This window comes from Puma concolor, chromosome B3, assembly GCF_028749965.1.
Source record: "Puma concolor isolate L17-30 chromosome B3, mPumCon1.1.hap2, whole genome shotgun sequence".
Classification (NCBI taxonomy): domain Eukaryota; kingdom Metazoa; phylum Chordata; class Mammalia; order Carnivora; family Felidae; genus Puma; species Puma concolor.
The window spans coordinates 94,547,629-94,565,252 of NC_141672.1; the positions used below are offsets into that span (position 1 = coordinate 94,547,629).

Here is a 17,624-nt window from a genome sequence, read left to right on the forward strand (position 1 = left end):
AAAATAATTTCCAAATCTTTTCAGATGCCTCTAACCCAAGGCTTTATTATCCTATACTTATGCAGCTGTAATTTTGGACCTTTATACTTTTTTCATAATAAAAATCTATCTTCTAAGATTAGGCCTACTACTCAACTGTTGTAAACTTTTAGTCATCCAACATATTCATCGTTCTTCCAAGGTTTATGACTTCTAAATATCTAATAAAAATGGCAACCATGTTTTTATCCAAGTTGTTGATAAAATAGTCTGCAGAGGACAGGGCCAATGATGCAGCAATGTGGTGTATTACCAGAGATGGATCTGCAGTTTGCTTTCCATCTTTTAACAGTGTCATCTGAAAAAGTTTGTTCAGTCAGTTAGAAATCCACCTGTCCATATTTCTTCAACTTGTAAATAAGGTGTAAAAGGCCATTTATAGTGATTACTGAAGATCAGATATACAGCCTCTATTACATTTCCTGATTTATAAATACAGCAATATTGTACGTGTCCCCACCCAACCCTAATGGTGTGATATTGTCATTGATCCTAAATTGACTCCTAGAGATCACCAGTTTCTATTCTAAGTACTTACAAACCACCCTTGGCAGCACTGTAAAGGTTAGAAAACATTTTAGTTATCTGGATTATTAAAGATAGGGAAATATATTAAGTATTGACTTCAGAAAGCGGTTTGTATATAGGCATAATTTAAAATTTATGGTCAGACTTGACTAGACAATTCAGACAAAATTTTAGCAATTAAGACTGAAATCAATTTAAAACCTATTTGTCTAATAAGAGATCAAATTCAGAATTTCAAGCCTGTAACCTCATCAAATCTTGGCTAAAGCAACACAAGGTGGCCAAGTCCCTGAGGGTCTCTATTAGGGAGGAACCACCAGAAACGTGCAAAAACTAAGTACCCACACCTTATCAGTAACACTACACACATATGGCCAGTTATTCCAGAGCCATGGCTTCAGAGGAGTTTGATGAAAACTCTTGTGACATTTTCCCTGCAATTTTGACTAGAACTTACTGAGATCATAGTTGAGATCAATGTTTGTGTATCAACCCAAGGAAAAGCAGTGCCAGAAGTGTGGGAAAAGATGAATTTTATGTGGTTTTTCGTTCATTAGAGATGAGGATATTTTATTTTAAAAAATTTTTAAAGTTTATTTATTTATTTTGAGAGAGAGGGAGAGAGAGGCAGGGGAGGTGCAGAGAGAGAGGGAGAGAGAGAATCCCAAGCAGGTTCCGCCCTGTCAGCACAGAGACAAACACAGGGCTCAATCCCATAAACTGTAAGATCATGACCTGAGCTGAAATCAAGAGTCAGATGCTTGGGGCGCCTGGGTGGCGCAGTCGGTTAAGCGTCCGACTTCAGCCAGGTCACGATCTCGCGGTCCGTGAGTTCAAGCCCCGCGTCGGGCTCTGGGCTGATGGCTCAGAGCCTGGAGCCTGTTTCCGATTCTGTGTCTCCCTCTCTCTCTGCCCCTCCCCTGTTCATGCTCTGTCTCTCTCTGTCCCAAAAATAAATAAACGTTGAAAAAAAAAAAAAAAAAGAGTCAGATGCTTAACCAACTGAGCCACCCAGGCACACAGAGGATATTTTCAAAAAACAATAAAACATTTAAAAAAAAATTTTTTTTTAAACGTTTATTTATTTTTGAGACAGAGAGAGACAGAGCATGAACAGGGGAGGGGCAGAGAGAGAGGGAGACACAGAATCAGAAGCAGGCTCCAGGCTCTGAGCCATCAGCCCAGAGCCCGACGCAGGGCTCGAACCCACAGACCGTGAGATCGTGACCTGAGCCGAAGTCGGATGCTTAACCGACTGAGCCACCCAGGCGCCCCAAAAAACAATAAAACATTTTAACATTAAGATGAACCTCTCTGGTAAATCACTTTGATCATTAAATTTTTCTAAAATATGTATCAGGAGTGTAACAATGAACACTGTCTATATGAAGCTGTTAAACTAAGCAAATTAAAGAAGTCAGAACATTTTGGGGGGGCGCCTGGGTGGTTCAGTAGGTTGGGCGTCTGACTTCAGCTCAGGTCATGATCTCATGATTTGTGAGTTCCATCTCCATGTCGGGCTCTGTGCTGACAGCTCGGAGGCTGAAGCCTGCTTCGGATTCTGTGTCTCCCACACTCTCTGCCCCTTCCCTGCTTGTGCTCTGTTTCATTCTCTGTCTCTCTTTCAAAAATAAACATTAAAAAAAAAAGTAAGAACATTTTTTATAATTATTATGCTCCAAACCTTTGTTGTTAGACTTGATACACTTGATTCTTCCTTGAATGTGGGCATTGTGTATGCTCTTGGGTTCTTTAAAATTTTCATCATATTGAAGTCTATCGCTAAAAGAGAAAATAAAATATTTTCCTAAATATTCTGTTTTTGTTTCTTTAAAAAAAAGCGTAATTTTCTTCTAGCAATGTGCCCTAAACATGAAAAGAGCCATGGATGGATGGATGAGAGAGAAGAGGTTAGGATATTGTTATAGCTTGCCTCAGTTAGAGGAAATAAATATACCATCTCATTTTTACTTAACAGGGCTTTAGAATTGATAAAACTCATTCACTTACATTATCTCTTTCATTTCACTGTCACAAACCATTCTGTGAGATAAGTAAGATTTTCCACAATTTACAGATGGGATAATTAAGTGCAGGAAGTTGTATGACTCTAAGCTATAGCTCTAAGGTATCATTTAAGACACAGGCCTAGGTCTTTTGCTTTAGGGTCTGGGGCTGTCCATGACCCTCTAGTTTAATGCAATAGGAGGCTTGGGCTTCTGCATGTCAGGGTCCACCTTTTCCATCTATTGCCAACAAATCCAAATAAGGAAAGATTTGGTAAGTTTCCCCTGCAACCAGCATGAAGATACATGAAGATAACAAGGAAATCTTGCCATGTTTTAAAGAAAAGGAGAATTGTAGTTTAATCAGCAGTTCAATCAGCCTAAAAGAACAAGCTAGTTATTAAGGATATCTTAACACAGAACAGAGAAAACAAGTAATCTGAGGTTTGTACCAGCTTCTGGCATGATTGTTATTATCAATTACCAGGTAGACTAATTGGATCTACAGATTGTAATGTTGATGATACAGCTCTGAAGAGTTAAGGAAAGTCACCTGGATTGATTTTTTACATCAGACGTTAAAAGATATTAATATCAGCCTGAAATGCTAGAGGCAAGTAGGCATTTGTCTCTGGCAGAGTAAAGAATGAGTTAGGAAGGAACTAGCATTTTAGAATTTTGAGTGGAACCAGGTTTAGATTAAGTTGGAGTTAGAATGGGCAAGAAAGGTAATAAAGCATATAAATTTATTTCCTTTAAAACCTGCTCAAAAGCAAACAACCCCTTATGGAGGGACATCTGGCAGTATCTACAAAAATACAGACATATTTTCTCTTTGACCCAGCAATCACTTTTCTGAGACTATGTCGTACACAGTCTCCTCCACAGTATGAAAGAACACATGTACAAGTTTATTGATTGTGGTGTAATTTATAAAATTTAGGGTTTATAAATAGCCCATGTATTTAATAGCAGTCAAGTACTAGTTAAATAAACTAAGGCACCCGATTTGATGGAACACTATGCAGTTGTAAGAAGAAATGAGGAAGATCCCTATACTGATAAGAAGAGATCTATAGGTCATATCATTAAGTGATGAAGGCAATGTGTAGAGCAGAGTATATTATTTGACGATATATACCTTTAGTATAAAAGGGAGAATGTAAAAGTATATTGTATTTGCCTTCATTTGTCTAAAGAAACAAGATAAATAAAAAACCAATACAAATATTCCCTGAGAGGGATAATTATAAAAATAAAACTTTCTCCATTTTGAATCATCCTTAAATACATAATTATATAATACATAATTCCTAGTCTGTATGAACAGATATAATATTAATAATATAAGGATCTCTACTTCATGTCTATTGTACCTACAATAAAAACCTTACTTTTGAGAATACTTAACTTTGGTTGTAAAATTAATCAATAGAAGGTCATATACATTAATATCAGGCAAAAATCTTAATCTGGGAATAATAGCAAAAGACAAAAAAGTAAGAACTAAATAAAAAACACAAAGCAAGGAAATTTTAGGAGTGACAGAGTAAAAAAAATTTCAGAAAATTCTACAAAAATGAAAAATTCCACCAGGATATGATATAAGTAATCTTAAAACGACTATATTTATTAGCTTTTTTCTCCTATAGTTCCCTAATCCATAATTTATTTTAGGTGAAAATATTAATTTTCCCTGATTATAGTTTTCATATATCCTCTGTTCTCATATCCCTAAAAGCTTGAGAAGATCATTTGAAAAACCAAAAATAATCCTATTTGATAAAACCATAAGAAAATGTCTCATCTATTCTTACTAGTCTTCAGAAATTTCACTAGTGACAAAATATTCCAGTCTTACTCCACTTACATTGGAAAAAATTCAATTCCACAACTATCCCCTATTTATTTTAGGAATGTTTAAAAGGGAGACACTTATGCAAGTAAGTATGGTTATCTTTATCCACCTTTGTAGTTTTTACTTTAGTATTAGTAGTCTTTCTGAGATGCAAATAATCCCCATAATTTGGCGAAATTAAACTTCATGCATATATCAATACAGTTAGTGAATAAACTAGAGAAACACACAAAAAAAGCATTACTCAGAGATCCATTTATATCTAAGTTAAACTAGAATTGCTCTTGGAGAGTTTCATCTAGTGTTGAAGTGTAAGGGGAAACAAAGGAAAGAGAAAACACAAGTAGTCATGCAAAATAGATGTGATCTGAGCAAATAAGAAATAAAACAAATACAATTTTGTTTTAGTAATATAGGAAAATGATACAGTTATTTCAAAGCAAGTACTGCACACCCATGAGTATGTCCTTACTGCTTTATTGCATATGTTTTTTTATCATGATTCCCAGATTTTTTTCAGATCCTATACATATACTTCTCCAAGTCCCTTCAGTCCTACAATTTGCAGGCCCAGTCATTGGTTTGTTTACATATTAGATGTCAAACAAGTTACATCTGTCTACTTAGCTACATACAGAATCATCTTCCCCCTTCTCTATATATGATTTGTTTTAAATTGGCAAAATGAAGCATTAAGGACTTCTTCACAATGTTCTAAAGTACAATTAACTTTCTTCTCCTAGTAATGTTAATCTAACATACATAATTATAAATAATCTCACAGAGAGGTTAGAGAGTTCAAGTATAAATGCACTTTGTTAATTATGAAGTGCTATATGCATGTAAGTAGGCTACCTCTAGCATCCTTGGGTTTCACCAAGTTTGAACTAAATTTAGTATATCCAAGAACATCAAGATTTTATGTGTAATATATAATAGTGATTCATATCACATTTGTTTCCCAAGGAAAATACAGTATTATTCCTTTATTTTGGCTTGGGAAGTTATTTCTTTCTATTACTGCTTACTAGGTATTATATCTGTGTCTTTAAGAACTAAATCTCATATTATTACTTAGACAAGTTATAGCTGCAAAACACAAGTGATTAGTTTTTAAATATTTCTATAGTTTTTGTGTAAAGAGCTAAGTGGCAAGTATCTGAAATAAAGAACTAGTGTATTTATGAACTAAGGCACTGTGGAGCCACACATTACAAATGTAAAACAAAATAGCTTTTAAGCTTGACTTGATCAAAGATGTTGTTGAAGGAAATTCGATCTGAAGTTCTGAATGAGTTCTGAAGCAAAAATTAGGACATACTGTCTGGGAAATTCCTTTTTCCTATATCATATGTAAATTTATCTACATAAGAACATTAAAAATGAAACAAAAATTAAGACTAATTTCATTGCACACAGTAATATAAACTATAATTGTTGAAAATAATAAAATTAAAAGGAATTGGGATTACTTTTATATTATAACCAAGCCTTGACAGTCTTGCCTGGTGTCATATAAATTCTTTACATTCTTGAGATTAATGATTACATGAACTTATCACTGATGGGTTCTATGTTGAAACCATGTTCCCATATCTAAAAATGTTCTACAAAAGAGAAAGCCAGAGCACAGACTTTTGTGGCCACTATCCAGAGGACACATCCCTTGATAGCATGGTTCTGGTAGCTAGCAGGGCTTGTGTTCATGGGTTCAGTAGGACAGTAGCAAACAAAGCAATAGTTCTTAATAGACTATCGCCCCAGGGCTCAAGGCAGAGAGAACAGACAGAAATTTCCATCTCCTAATTTTCTCCTGAAAGAGGTTTATTTGCATATTTTCAAAGTTGCTGTCTGAGGGTCTTGCTTCCACTCAGCTTGAATCTAAATGTTGGCTGAGATCCTTCCCTTTGGGAAACGGACAGTTCTTGGCATACCCTCAACTACTGGAAACCACTTTGTTCTTAAACAAAGTAGCCTATTTTAACAAATCACAAAGGTTTGAGAGAAACCAAGAGGTAGGGCCAGGAAAGGCCACTCCTTCAAGACTGGGAAAGTGGCTGTTTTATTGAATGCATTGAAACCAACACAGAGTCCAAGAAAATGAAAACAACATAAGAATATGTTCCAAATTACAGAACAAGTTAAAACCTCAGAAAATTTTTTTAACAAAATAGAAGTAAGTGGTTTACTTGATAAAGAATTCAAAGTAAGTCATAAAGGTGTTCACTGAGGTCAGGAGAACAATGCAAGAACAAAGTGAGAATTTCAACAGAGAGATAGAAAATATAAGAAAGTACAAAACAAAAATTACAGAGCAAAGAATATAATAATGGAACTGAAAAATACAATAGAAGCATTCAATAAAAGAGTGCCTGGGTGGCTTAGTTGGTTAAGCATCCAACTTTGGCTCAGGTCATGGTCTCATGGTTCATAAGTTCGAGCCCCACATCAGGCTCTGTGCTGACAGCTCAGACAGAGCCTGGGGCCTGCTTCCAATTCTGTGTCTCCCTCTTTCTGCTCCTCCCTCACACTCTCTCTCTCTCTCTCTCTCTCTCTCTCAAAAATAAACATTAAAACAAATTTTTAAAAAAAGAAGGGTTCAATAGAAGCACTATAGGACATGGAGGAAAGGATCAGCAAATGTGAAAACAAGACAGTGGAATCATCCAATAAGAGCAGTAAAGAAGAGAAAGATGAAGAACATGGAGGAGGAGGGAAAGAAGGAGAAGAGGGGAGAAGAGGAGAAGGAAAAGAGGAAGAAGCAAAAAGAATAAAGATAGCTTAAAAGACTTATGAGGCAACCTCAAGCAGATCATATATTTGCATTATAGGGGACCCTGAAGGAGAAATGAGAAAGGGTCAGAAAACTTACTTGAAGAAATAATAGCTAAAAACTTCCCTAACTTGGGGAAGAAAACAGTCATCTAGATCAAGGAATTCCAGAGAGTTCCAAATAACTCCAAAGAGACCCATATCAAGACATATTATAATTAAATTGTCAAAAGTTAAAGACAAAGAGAGGCTCTTAAAGCAGCAAGAGAAAAACAAGTTATTATGCACAAGGGAACCCCCATAAGATTGTTAGCAGATTTTTCAGCAGAAACTTTGAAAGTCAGAAGGGAGTGGAATGATATATTTCAAATGCTGAAAGAAAAAAAAAACTCTGCCAAACAAGACCACTCTAAAGTTGTCCTTTAGAATTGTAAAAGAGATAGAGTTTTCCAGACAAGGAAAAGCAAAAGGAGTTCATCACTGGCTTACAAAGAGTGTTAAAGGGAACTTTTTTTTTTTTTTTTTTTTTTTTTTTTGAGAGAGAGAGAGCGTGAGTGGGGGAGAGAAGAGGGAGAGAGAGAATTTTAAACAGACTACACTTGGCGTGGAGTCAGATATGGGGCTCGATCCCACGACCCTTGGGTCACGACCTGAGCTGAAATCAAGAGTTGGACGCTCAACTGAATGAGCCATCCAGGTGCCCCTAAAGGGACTTCTTTAAACTGAAACCAAAGGATGTTAATTAGTAATAGGAAAACATATGAAAGTATATATCTCACTAGTAAAGGTAAATATACAGCAAAATTCAGAATATTCTGATGTTGTAGAGTGGTGACTTAATGACTTACAAATCTGGTATGTAGGTTAAAAGACAAAAGTATTAAAAACTATAATCAAGAATTTGTTAATGGAATACATAAGGTAAAAAGAAACTGTGACATCAAAAACATAAAACATGGAGGAGGAATAATCACGTAAAGTTTTAAAATGTGTTTGAACTTAAGTTGTTTTCAATCTAAAACAGGCTGTTATAAATGTAAGTTTTTTTATGTAAGCCTCAAACTAATAACAAAGCAAAAACTTATAGTAAACAATAGGTATAAAGAAATATCTAGGCATATCACTACAAAAAAAAATCATCGTATCACAAGAGAAGAAGAAAGGAAAAAAGAAATTACACAACAGCCAGATAACAATTTTAAAAATGGCAATAAGTTTCAATAATTACCTAAGCACATAAGTTTCAATAATTACCTATAAATGTAAGTGTAATAAAATTCTCCAATCAAAAGAGTGGCTAAGTGGATAAACAAACAAATAAGACCTATCCATATATTGCCTACAAGAGACTCACTTCACATGTAAGGACACACACAGACTGAAAATGAAGGGATAGAAAAAGACATGCCATGTAAATAAAAATGAAAATAAAGCTGGGGTAGCTTTATTTATATTAGACAACATAGACTTTAAGACAAAGAATGTAACAAAGAGACAAAGGTCATTCTATAATGATAAAGGGGTCGTTTCAACAAGAGGATATAACATTTGTAAATATTTATGTACTTAATATTGGAGCACCCAATATACAAAGCAAATAGTAACAGACCTAAAGGGGAAAATGGACAGCAATACAATAACAGAGGGGACTTTAATACCCAACTTTCATCAATGGATACATCATTCATACAGAAAATCAATACAAATCATTGACTTTAAATGACACTTTAGACTAGATGGATTAACAGACATCTCTAGAATATTCCACCCAAAAGCAACAGAATGCACATTCTTCTTAAATGCATGCGAGGCAGTCTCCAGGATAGATCATATGTTAGGTCACAAAACAAGTCTTTTTTTTTTTTTTTTTTTTTTCAATATATGAAGGTTACTGTCAAATTGGTTTCCATACAACACCCAGTGTTCATCCCAAAAGGTGCCCTCTTCAATACCCATCACCCACCTTCCCCTTCCTCCCACCCCCCCATCAACCCTCAGTTTGTTCTCAGTTTTTAACAGTCTCCTGTGCTTTGGCTCTCTCCCACTCTAACCTCCCCCCTTTTTTTTCCTTCCCCTCCCCCACAGGTTTCTGTTAAGTTTCTCAGGATCCACCTAAGAGTGAAAACATATGGTATCTGTCTTTCTCTGTATGGCTTATTTCACTTAGCATCACACTCTCCAGTTCCATCCATGTTGCTACAAAGGGCCATATTTCATTCTTTCTCATTGCCACGTAGTACTCCATTGTGTATATAAACCACAATTTCTTTATCCATTCATCAGTTGTTGGACATTTAGGCTCTTTCCACAATTTGGCTATTGTTGAGAGTGCTGCTATAAACATTGGGGTACAGGTGCCCCTATGCATCAGTACTCCTGTATCCCTTGGGTAAATTCCTAGCAGTGCTATTGCTGGGTCATAGGGTAGGTCTATTTGTAATTTTTTGAGGAACCTCCACACCGTTTTCCAGAGCAGCTGCATCAATTTGCATTCCCACCAACAGTGCAAGACGGTTCCCGTTTCTCCACATCCTCGCCAGCATCTATAGTCTCCTGATTTGTTAATTTTGGCCACTCTGACTGGCGTGAGGTGATATCTGAGTGTGTTTTTATTTTTTTTTTAATGTGTTTATTTATTTTTGAGACAGAGAGAGACAGAGCATGAGCAGGGGAGGGGCAGAGAGAGAGGGAGACACAGAATCCAAAGATGGCTCCAGGCTCTGAGCTGGCAGCACAGCGCCTGATATGGGGCTCGAAATCACGGACTGTGAGATCATGACCTGAGCTGAGTCAGACACCCAACCGACTGAGCCACCCAGGCACCCCCTGAGTGTGGTTTTGATTTCTATATCCCTGATGAGGAGTGACGCTGAGCATCTTTTCATGTGCCTGTCGGCCATCCAGATGTCTTCTTTAGAGAGGTGTCTATTCATGTTTTCTGCCCATTTCTTCACTGGGTTATTTGTTTTTCGGGTGTGGAGTTTGGTGAGCTCTTTATAGATTTTGGATACTAGCCCTTTGTCCGATATGTCATTTGCAAATATCTTTTCCCATTCCGTTGGTTGCCTTTTAGTTTTGTTGGTTGTTTCCTTTGCTGTGCAGAAGCTTTTCATCTTCATAAGGTCCCAGTAGTTCATTTTTGCTTTTAATTCCCTTGCCTTTGGGGATGTGTCAAGTAAGAAATTGCTACGGCTGAGGTCAGAGAGGTCTTTCCTGCTTTCTACTGTAGGAGTTTGATGGTTTCCTGTCTCACATTCAGGTCCTTTATCCATTTTGAGTTTATTTTTGTGAATGGTGTGAGAAAGTGGTCTAGTTTCAATCTTCTGCATGTTGCTGTCCAGTTCTCCCAGCACCATTTGTTAAAGAGACTGTCTTTTTTCCATTGGGTGTTCTTTCCTGCTTTGTCAAAGATGAGTTGGCCATACGTTTGTGGGTCTAGTTCTGGGGTTTCTATTCTATTCCATTGGTCTATGTGTCTGTTTTTGTGCCAATACCATGCTGTCTTGATGATTACAGCTTTGTAGTAGAAGCTACAGTCTGGGATTGTGATGCCTCCTGCTTTGGTCTTCTTCTTCAAAATTACTTTGGCTATTCGGAGCCTTTTGTGGTTCCATATGAATTTTAGGATTGCTTGTTCTAGTTTCGAGAAGAATGCTGGTGCAATTTTGATTGGGATTGCATTGAATGTGTAGATAGCTTTGGGTAGTATTGACATTTTGACAATATTTATTCTTCCAATCCATGAGCACAGAATGTTTTTCCATTTCTTTATATCTTCTTCAATTTCCTTCATAAGCTTTCTATAGTTTTCAGCATACAGATGTTTTACATCTTTGGTTAGATTTATCCCTAGGTATTTTATGCTTCTTGGTGCAATTGTGAATGGGATCAGTTCCTTTATTTGTCTTTCTGTTGCTTCATTATTAGTGTATAAGAATGCAACTGATTTCTGTACATTGATTTTGTATCCTGCAACTTTGCTGAATTCATGCATCAGTTCTAGCAGACTTTTGGTGGAGTCTATCGGATTTTCCATGTATAATATCATGTCATCTGCAAAAAGTGAAAGCTTAACTTCATCTTTGTCAATTTTGATGCCTTTGCTTTCCTTTTGTTGTCTGATTGCTGATGCTAGAACTTCCGACACTATGTTAAACAACAGCGGTGAGAGTGGACATCCCTGTCGTGTTCCTGATCTCAGGGAAAAAGCTCTCAGTTTTTCCCCATTGAGGATGATGTTAGCTGTGGGCTTTTCATAAATGGCTTTTATGATCTTTAAGTATGTTCCCTCTATCCTGACTTTCTGAAGGGTTTTTATTAAGAAAGTGTGCTGAAATTTGTCAAATGCCTTTTCTGCATCGATTGACAGGATCATATGGTTCTTATCTTTTCTTTTATTAATGTGATGTATCATGTTGATTGATTTGCGAATGTTGAACCAGCCCTGCATCCCAGGAATGAATCCCACTTGATCATGGTGAATCATTCTTTTTATATGCTGTTGAATTCGATTTGCTAGTATCTTATTGAGAATTTTTGCATCCATATTCATCAGGGATATTGGCCTGTAGTTCTCTTTTTTTACTGGGTCTCTGTCTGGTTTAGGAATCAAAGTAATACTGGCTTCATAGAATGAGTCTGGAAGTTTTCCTTCCCTTTCTATTTCTTGGAATAGCTTGAGAAGGATAGGTATTACCTCTGCTTTAAACGTCTGGTAGAACTCCCCTGGGAAGCCATCTGGTCCTGGACTCTTATTTGTTGGGAGATTTTTGATGACTGATTCAATTTCTTCGCTGGTTATGGGTCTGTTCAAGCTTTCTATTTCCTCCTGATTGAGTTTTGGAAGCATGTGGGTGTTTAGGAATTTGTCCATTTCTTCCAGGTTGTCCAATTTGTTGGCATATAATTTTTCATAGTATTCCCTGATAATTGCTTGTATCTCTTAGAGATTGGTTGTAATAATTCCATTTTCATTCATGATGTTATCTATTTGGGTCATCTCCCTTTTCTTTTTGAGAAGCCTGGCTAGAGGTTTATCAATTTTGTTTATTTTTTCAAAAAACCAAGTCTTGGTTTCGTTGATCTGCTCTACAGTTTTTTTAGATTCTATATTGTTTACTCCTCTCTGATCTTTATTATTTCTCTTCTTCTGCTGGGTTTGGGGTGTCTTTGCTGTTCTGCTTCTATTTCCTTTAGGTGTGCTGTTAGATTTTGTATTTGGGAATTTTCTTGTTTCTTGAGATAGGCCTGGATTGCAATGTATTTTCCTCTCAGGACTGCCTTTGCTGCGTCCCAAAGCGTTTGGATTGTTGTATTTTCATTTTCGTTTGTTTCCATATGTTTTTTAATTTCTTCTCTAATTGCCTGGTTGACCCACTCATTCTTTAGTAGGGTGTTCTTTAACCTCCATGCTTTTGGACGTTTTCCAGACTTTTTCCTGTGGTTGATTTCAAGCTTCATAGCATTGTGGTCTGAAAGTATGCATGGTATGATCTCAATTCTTGTATACTTATGAAGGGCTGTTTTGTGACCCAGTATGTGATCTATCTTGGAGAATGTTCCATGTGCACTCGAGAAGAAAGTATATTCTGTTGCTTTGGGATGTAGAATTCTAAATATATCTGTCAAGTCCATGTGATCCAATGTCTCATTCAGGGCCCTTGTTTCTTTATTGGCCGTGTGTCTAGGTGATCTATCCATTTCTGTAAGTGGAGTGTTAAAGTCCCCTGCAATTACCACGTTCTTATCAATAAGGTTCCTTATGTTTGTGACTAATTGTTTTATATATTTGGGGGCTCCAGTATTCGGCGCATAGACATTTATAATTGTTAGCTCTTCCTGATGGACAGACCCTGTGATTATTATATAATGCCCTTCTTCATCTCTTGTTACAGCCTTTAATTTAAAGTCTAGTTTGTCTGATATAAGTATGGCTACTCCAGCTTTCTTTTGACTTCCAGTGGCATGATAAATAGTTCTCCATGCCCTCACTCACAATCTGAAGGTGTCCTCAGGTCTAAAATGAGTCTCTTGTAGACAGCAAATAGATGGGTCTTGTTTTTTTATCCTTTCTGATACCCTATGTCTTTTGGTTGGTACAGTTAGTCCATTTACATTCAGTGTTATTATAGAAAGATACGGGTTTAGAGTCATTGTGATGTCCGTAGGTTTCATGCTTGTAACGATGTCTCCGGTATTTTGTCTCACAGGATCCCCCTTAGGATCTCTTGTAGGGCTGGTTTAGTGGTGACGAATTCCTTCAGTTTTTGTTTGTTTGGGAAGACCTTTATCTCTCCTTCTATTCTAAATGACAGACTTGCTGGATAAAGGATTCTCGGCTGCATATGTTTTCTGTTCATCACATTGAAGATCTCCTGCCATTCCTTTCTGGCCTGCCAAGTTTCAGTAGAGAGATCGGTCATGAGTCTTATAGGTCTCCCTTTATATGTTAGAGGAGGTTTATCTCTAGGTGCTTTCAGCATTTTCTCTTTATCCTTGTATTTTGCCAGTTTCACTATGATATGTCGTGCAGAAGATCGATTCAAGTTACGTCTGAAGGGAGTTCTCTGTGCCTCTTGGATTTCAATGCCTTTTTCCTTCCCCAGATCAGGGAAGTTCTCAGCTATTATTTCTTCAAGTACACCTTCAGCACCTTTCCCTCTCTCTTCCTCCTCTGGAATACCAATTATGCGTAGATTATTTCTCTTTAGTGCATCACTTATTTCTCTAATTTTCCCCTCATACTCCTGGATTTTTTTATCTCTCTTTTTCTCAGCTTCTTCTTTTTCCATAATTTTATCTTCTAGTTTACCTATTCTCTCTTCTGCCTCTTCAATCCGAGCTGTGGTTGTCTCCATTTTATTTTGCAGCTCATTGATAGCATTTTTAACTCCTCCTGGCTGTTCCTGAGTCCCTTGGTCTCTGTAGCAACAGATTCTCTGCTGTCCTTTATACTGTTTTCAAGACCAGCGATTAATTGTATGACTATTACTCTAAATTCACTTTCTGTTATATTGTTTAAATCGTTTTTGATCAGTTCGTTAGCTGTTGTTATTTTCTGGACATTTTTCTGAGGGGAATTCTTCCGTTTCCTCATTTTGGATAGTCCCTGGAGAGGTGCGGGACTGCGGGGCACTTCCCCTGTGCTGTCTTGAATAACTTGTGTTGGTGGGCGGGGCCACAGTCAGACCTGATGTCTGCCCCCAGCCCATTGCTGGGGCCACAGTCAGACCGGTGTGTGCCTTCTCTTCCCCTCTCCTAGGAGGGGGATTCACTGTGGGGTGGCGTGGCCCGTCTGGGCTACTTGCACACTGCCAGAGTTGTGGTGCTGGGGATCTGGCATATTAGCTGGGGTGGATCGGCAAGGTGCATGGAGGTGGGAGGGGTAGGCTCAGCGCGTTTTTCCTTTGGAGATCCGCTTCGGGAGGGGCCCTGCGGCACCGGGAGGGAGTCAGACCCGCCAGCGGGATGGATCCCCAGAAGCACAGTGTTGGGTGTTCGCGGGGTGCAAGCATGTTCTCTGGCAGCAACCGGTTCCCTTTGGGATTTTGGTTGGGGGATGGGCGAGGACGATGGCGCTGGCGAGGGCCTTTGTTCCCCGCCAAGCTGAGCTCTGTCATCCGGGTCTCAACAACTCTCCCTCCCGTTGTCCTCCAGCCCTCCCGTTCCTGAGCAGAGCTGTTAGCTTATAACCTTCCAGATCTCAAGTCCCGCTCGCTGTCTGAACACACTCTGTCTGGCCCCTCTGCTTTTGCAAGCCAGACTCAGGGGCTCTGCTTGGCCGACAGGCCACTCCTCCGCCCATACTCCCTCTCGCCAGTCCGTGTAGCGCGCACGGCCTGGCCGCCCTTCCTACCCTCTTCTGTGGGCCTCTTGTCTGCGCTTGGCTCTGGAGAATCTGTTCTGCTAGTCTTCTGGCAGTTTTCTGGGTTATTTAGGCAGGTGTAGGTAGAATCTAAGTGATCAACAGGACGCACAGTGAGCCCAGCATCCTCCTACGCCACCATCTTCCCAGGATCCTCCAAAACAAGCCTTAACAAATTTAGGAACACTGAAATCATATCAAGAAACTTTTATGACCACAGTGGTATGAAAGTAGAAATCAATTACAAGAAGAAAATTGGAATTTCACAAATATGTGGAGATTAAACAACATGCCACTGAACAACTAATGGATCAAACAAGAAATCAAAACAGAAATAAAAAAAAAATCTTGACACAAAGAAAATGAAAAATACCAAAATGTATGGGCTCTTTCAACAGCAGTTCTAAGAGGGAAGTTCATAATGATAAATGCCTAGGTTAAGCAATAAGAAAGATCTCAATTAAACAACCTAATTTTACACCTCAGGCAACTAGAAAAAGAATAATAAACTAAGCCCAAAGTAAATAGAAGGAAGGAAATAATAAAGATCAGAACAGAAATAGTGAAATAAAGATTATAGGATAATAGAAAACAATAGTGAAACTAAGAACTGGTTTTTAAAAAGATAAAATAGACAAACCTTTAGAACTCATCAAGAAAAAAAAGAGGACTCAAATAAAATCAGAAATAAAAGAGACATTACAACTGAAACCACAGAAAAACCAAGGATCATAAGGGACTATTGGGAACAATTATATACCAATAAACTGAATGAATAACCTAGAAGAAGTGGATAAATTCTCGGAAACTTATAATCTACCAAAACTGAATCAGGAAGAAACAGATAGCCTGAACAGACCAATGACAAATAAGAAGACTGGAGTGGTAATAAAAAAATCTACCAATAAGGGAAAATGCAGGACCAGATGGCAGGATGACTGAATCCTACGGAACATTCAGTGATATATAAATATCAATCCTTTTAAAACTTCCAAAAAATAGAAACAGAGGTAATACTTCCAAACTCATCTTATGAGGCCAGTATCACCCGAGACCAAAGTCAGACAAAGATACCAAAAGTAAGGAAAACTATAAACCAATATCTCTAATGAACATAGATGCAAAACTCCTCAATAAAATTCTAACAAATCAAATTCAACAACGCATCAAAAAAATTATATACCATTACCAAATAATATTTATCCCTGGGATACAAGGTTGGCTTAACATATGCAAATCAATCAATGTGATACACCACATCAGCAGAATGAAAGATAAAAACCACATGATCATCTCAATAGATGCAGAAAAAGCATTTCACAAAGTTTAATAACATTCATTCAGGATAAAAACTCTCAGTAAAATAAATATAGAAGACAATGTCCTCAACACAATAAAGGCTGTTTATGAAAAACCCATAGCTAACATTAGAATCAATGGGGAAACACCGAAAACTTTTTCTCTGATATCGGTCACAGGCAATGTTGCCACTTCTGTTCAACACAGTGCTAGGAATACTAGCAAGAGTAATCATATGAGAAAAAGAAATAAAAGGCATCAAAACTGTAACAGAAGACGTAAGATTCTTTTTGCAAGTGATGTGGATTTTATATGTAGAAAACCCTACGGATGCAATTAAAAAATTCCTATTAGAACTAATAAAGAAGTTCAGTAAAGATGCAGCAAAATAAACATAAACAACCAGTTACATTTTTTCACACCAACAATAATCTACTTGAAAAGGAAATGAAGAAAACAGTCCTACTTATGACTGCACTGGAAAGAATAAAATACTCAGGATTAAATTTAACCAAGAGTGTGAAAGATCTGTTCACTAAAAACTATAAAAGGATGATACAGAAATTGAAGAAGATGCAAATAACTGGAGAGATATTTTCATGGATTCAAAGAACTAATATTGTCAAAATGTCCATACTAAAGCAATATGCACAGTCAGTGTGATTCCTATCCAAATTCCAATGGCATTTTTCACAGAATAAGAAAAAAACAGTCTTAAAAATTTGTATGGAACCATAAAATATCCCCAATAGACAAAGCAATCTTGACAAAAATGAACAAAGTTGGAGGAATCACACTTCAGAATAGGATCCCAGATACAAACCTAATCATATACTGCTCATACATAAACAATTAACTAAGTTTTTACAAGCATGGCAAATACGCAGTGGGGAAGAGATAGTTTCCTCAATAAATGGTGTTGGAAAAACTAGATATACACATGGAAAAGAAAGAAAGTGGACCCCTTTCTTATTCCTGGGAAAACAATTTCTAATAAAATGACAGATGAAACAAAAATCTTAGTCAAAAACTGTATGAAGGACATAAAAGTCATAAAACTGAATAAAACTGGTAGGTAATCTTTTGAAAAAAAAAGTTCAACTTCATCAGTATTTAAAGAAATGAAAACACCACTAATATGGCCCTTTTTAATTGAAAAAGAATGATAATGTGCAATGTGGTTGGACTCATATGTAGTCTCATGTGCTAATGATGGGCCATATCAGTTGTCATACTACTCCAAGTACACGACACTTGG

The 17,624-nt window shown here is 37.3% G+C and overlaps 1 protein-coding gene across 5 annotated transcripts in view; it reads right to left on the bottom strand.

The window, feature by feature from the left end:
• The window catches only part of FAM227B (family with sequence similarity 227 member B), a 206,083-nt gene that overhangs the window by 37,485 nt on the left and 150,974 nt on the right, over positions 1-17,624 (bottom strand). For 4 of the 5 annotated variants that reach the window (XM_086710650.1, XM_086710652.1, XM_086710651.1 and 1 more), the window contains one exon: positions 2,252-2,349. In XM_086710650.1, coding sequence (XP_086566776.1) covers positions 2,252-2,349 — 98 coding nt within the window. Of the gene's footprint in view, positions 1-133; positions 338-2,251; positions 2,350-17,624 lie in introns of those variants that run through there. The other variant, XM_086710653.1, reaches the window with a different exon arrangement.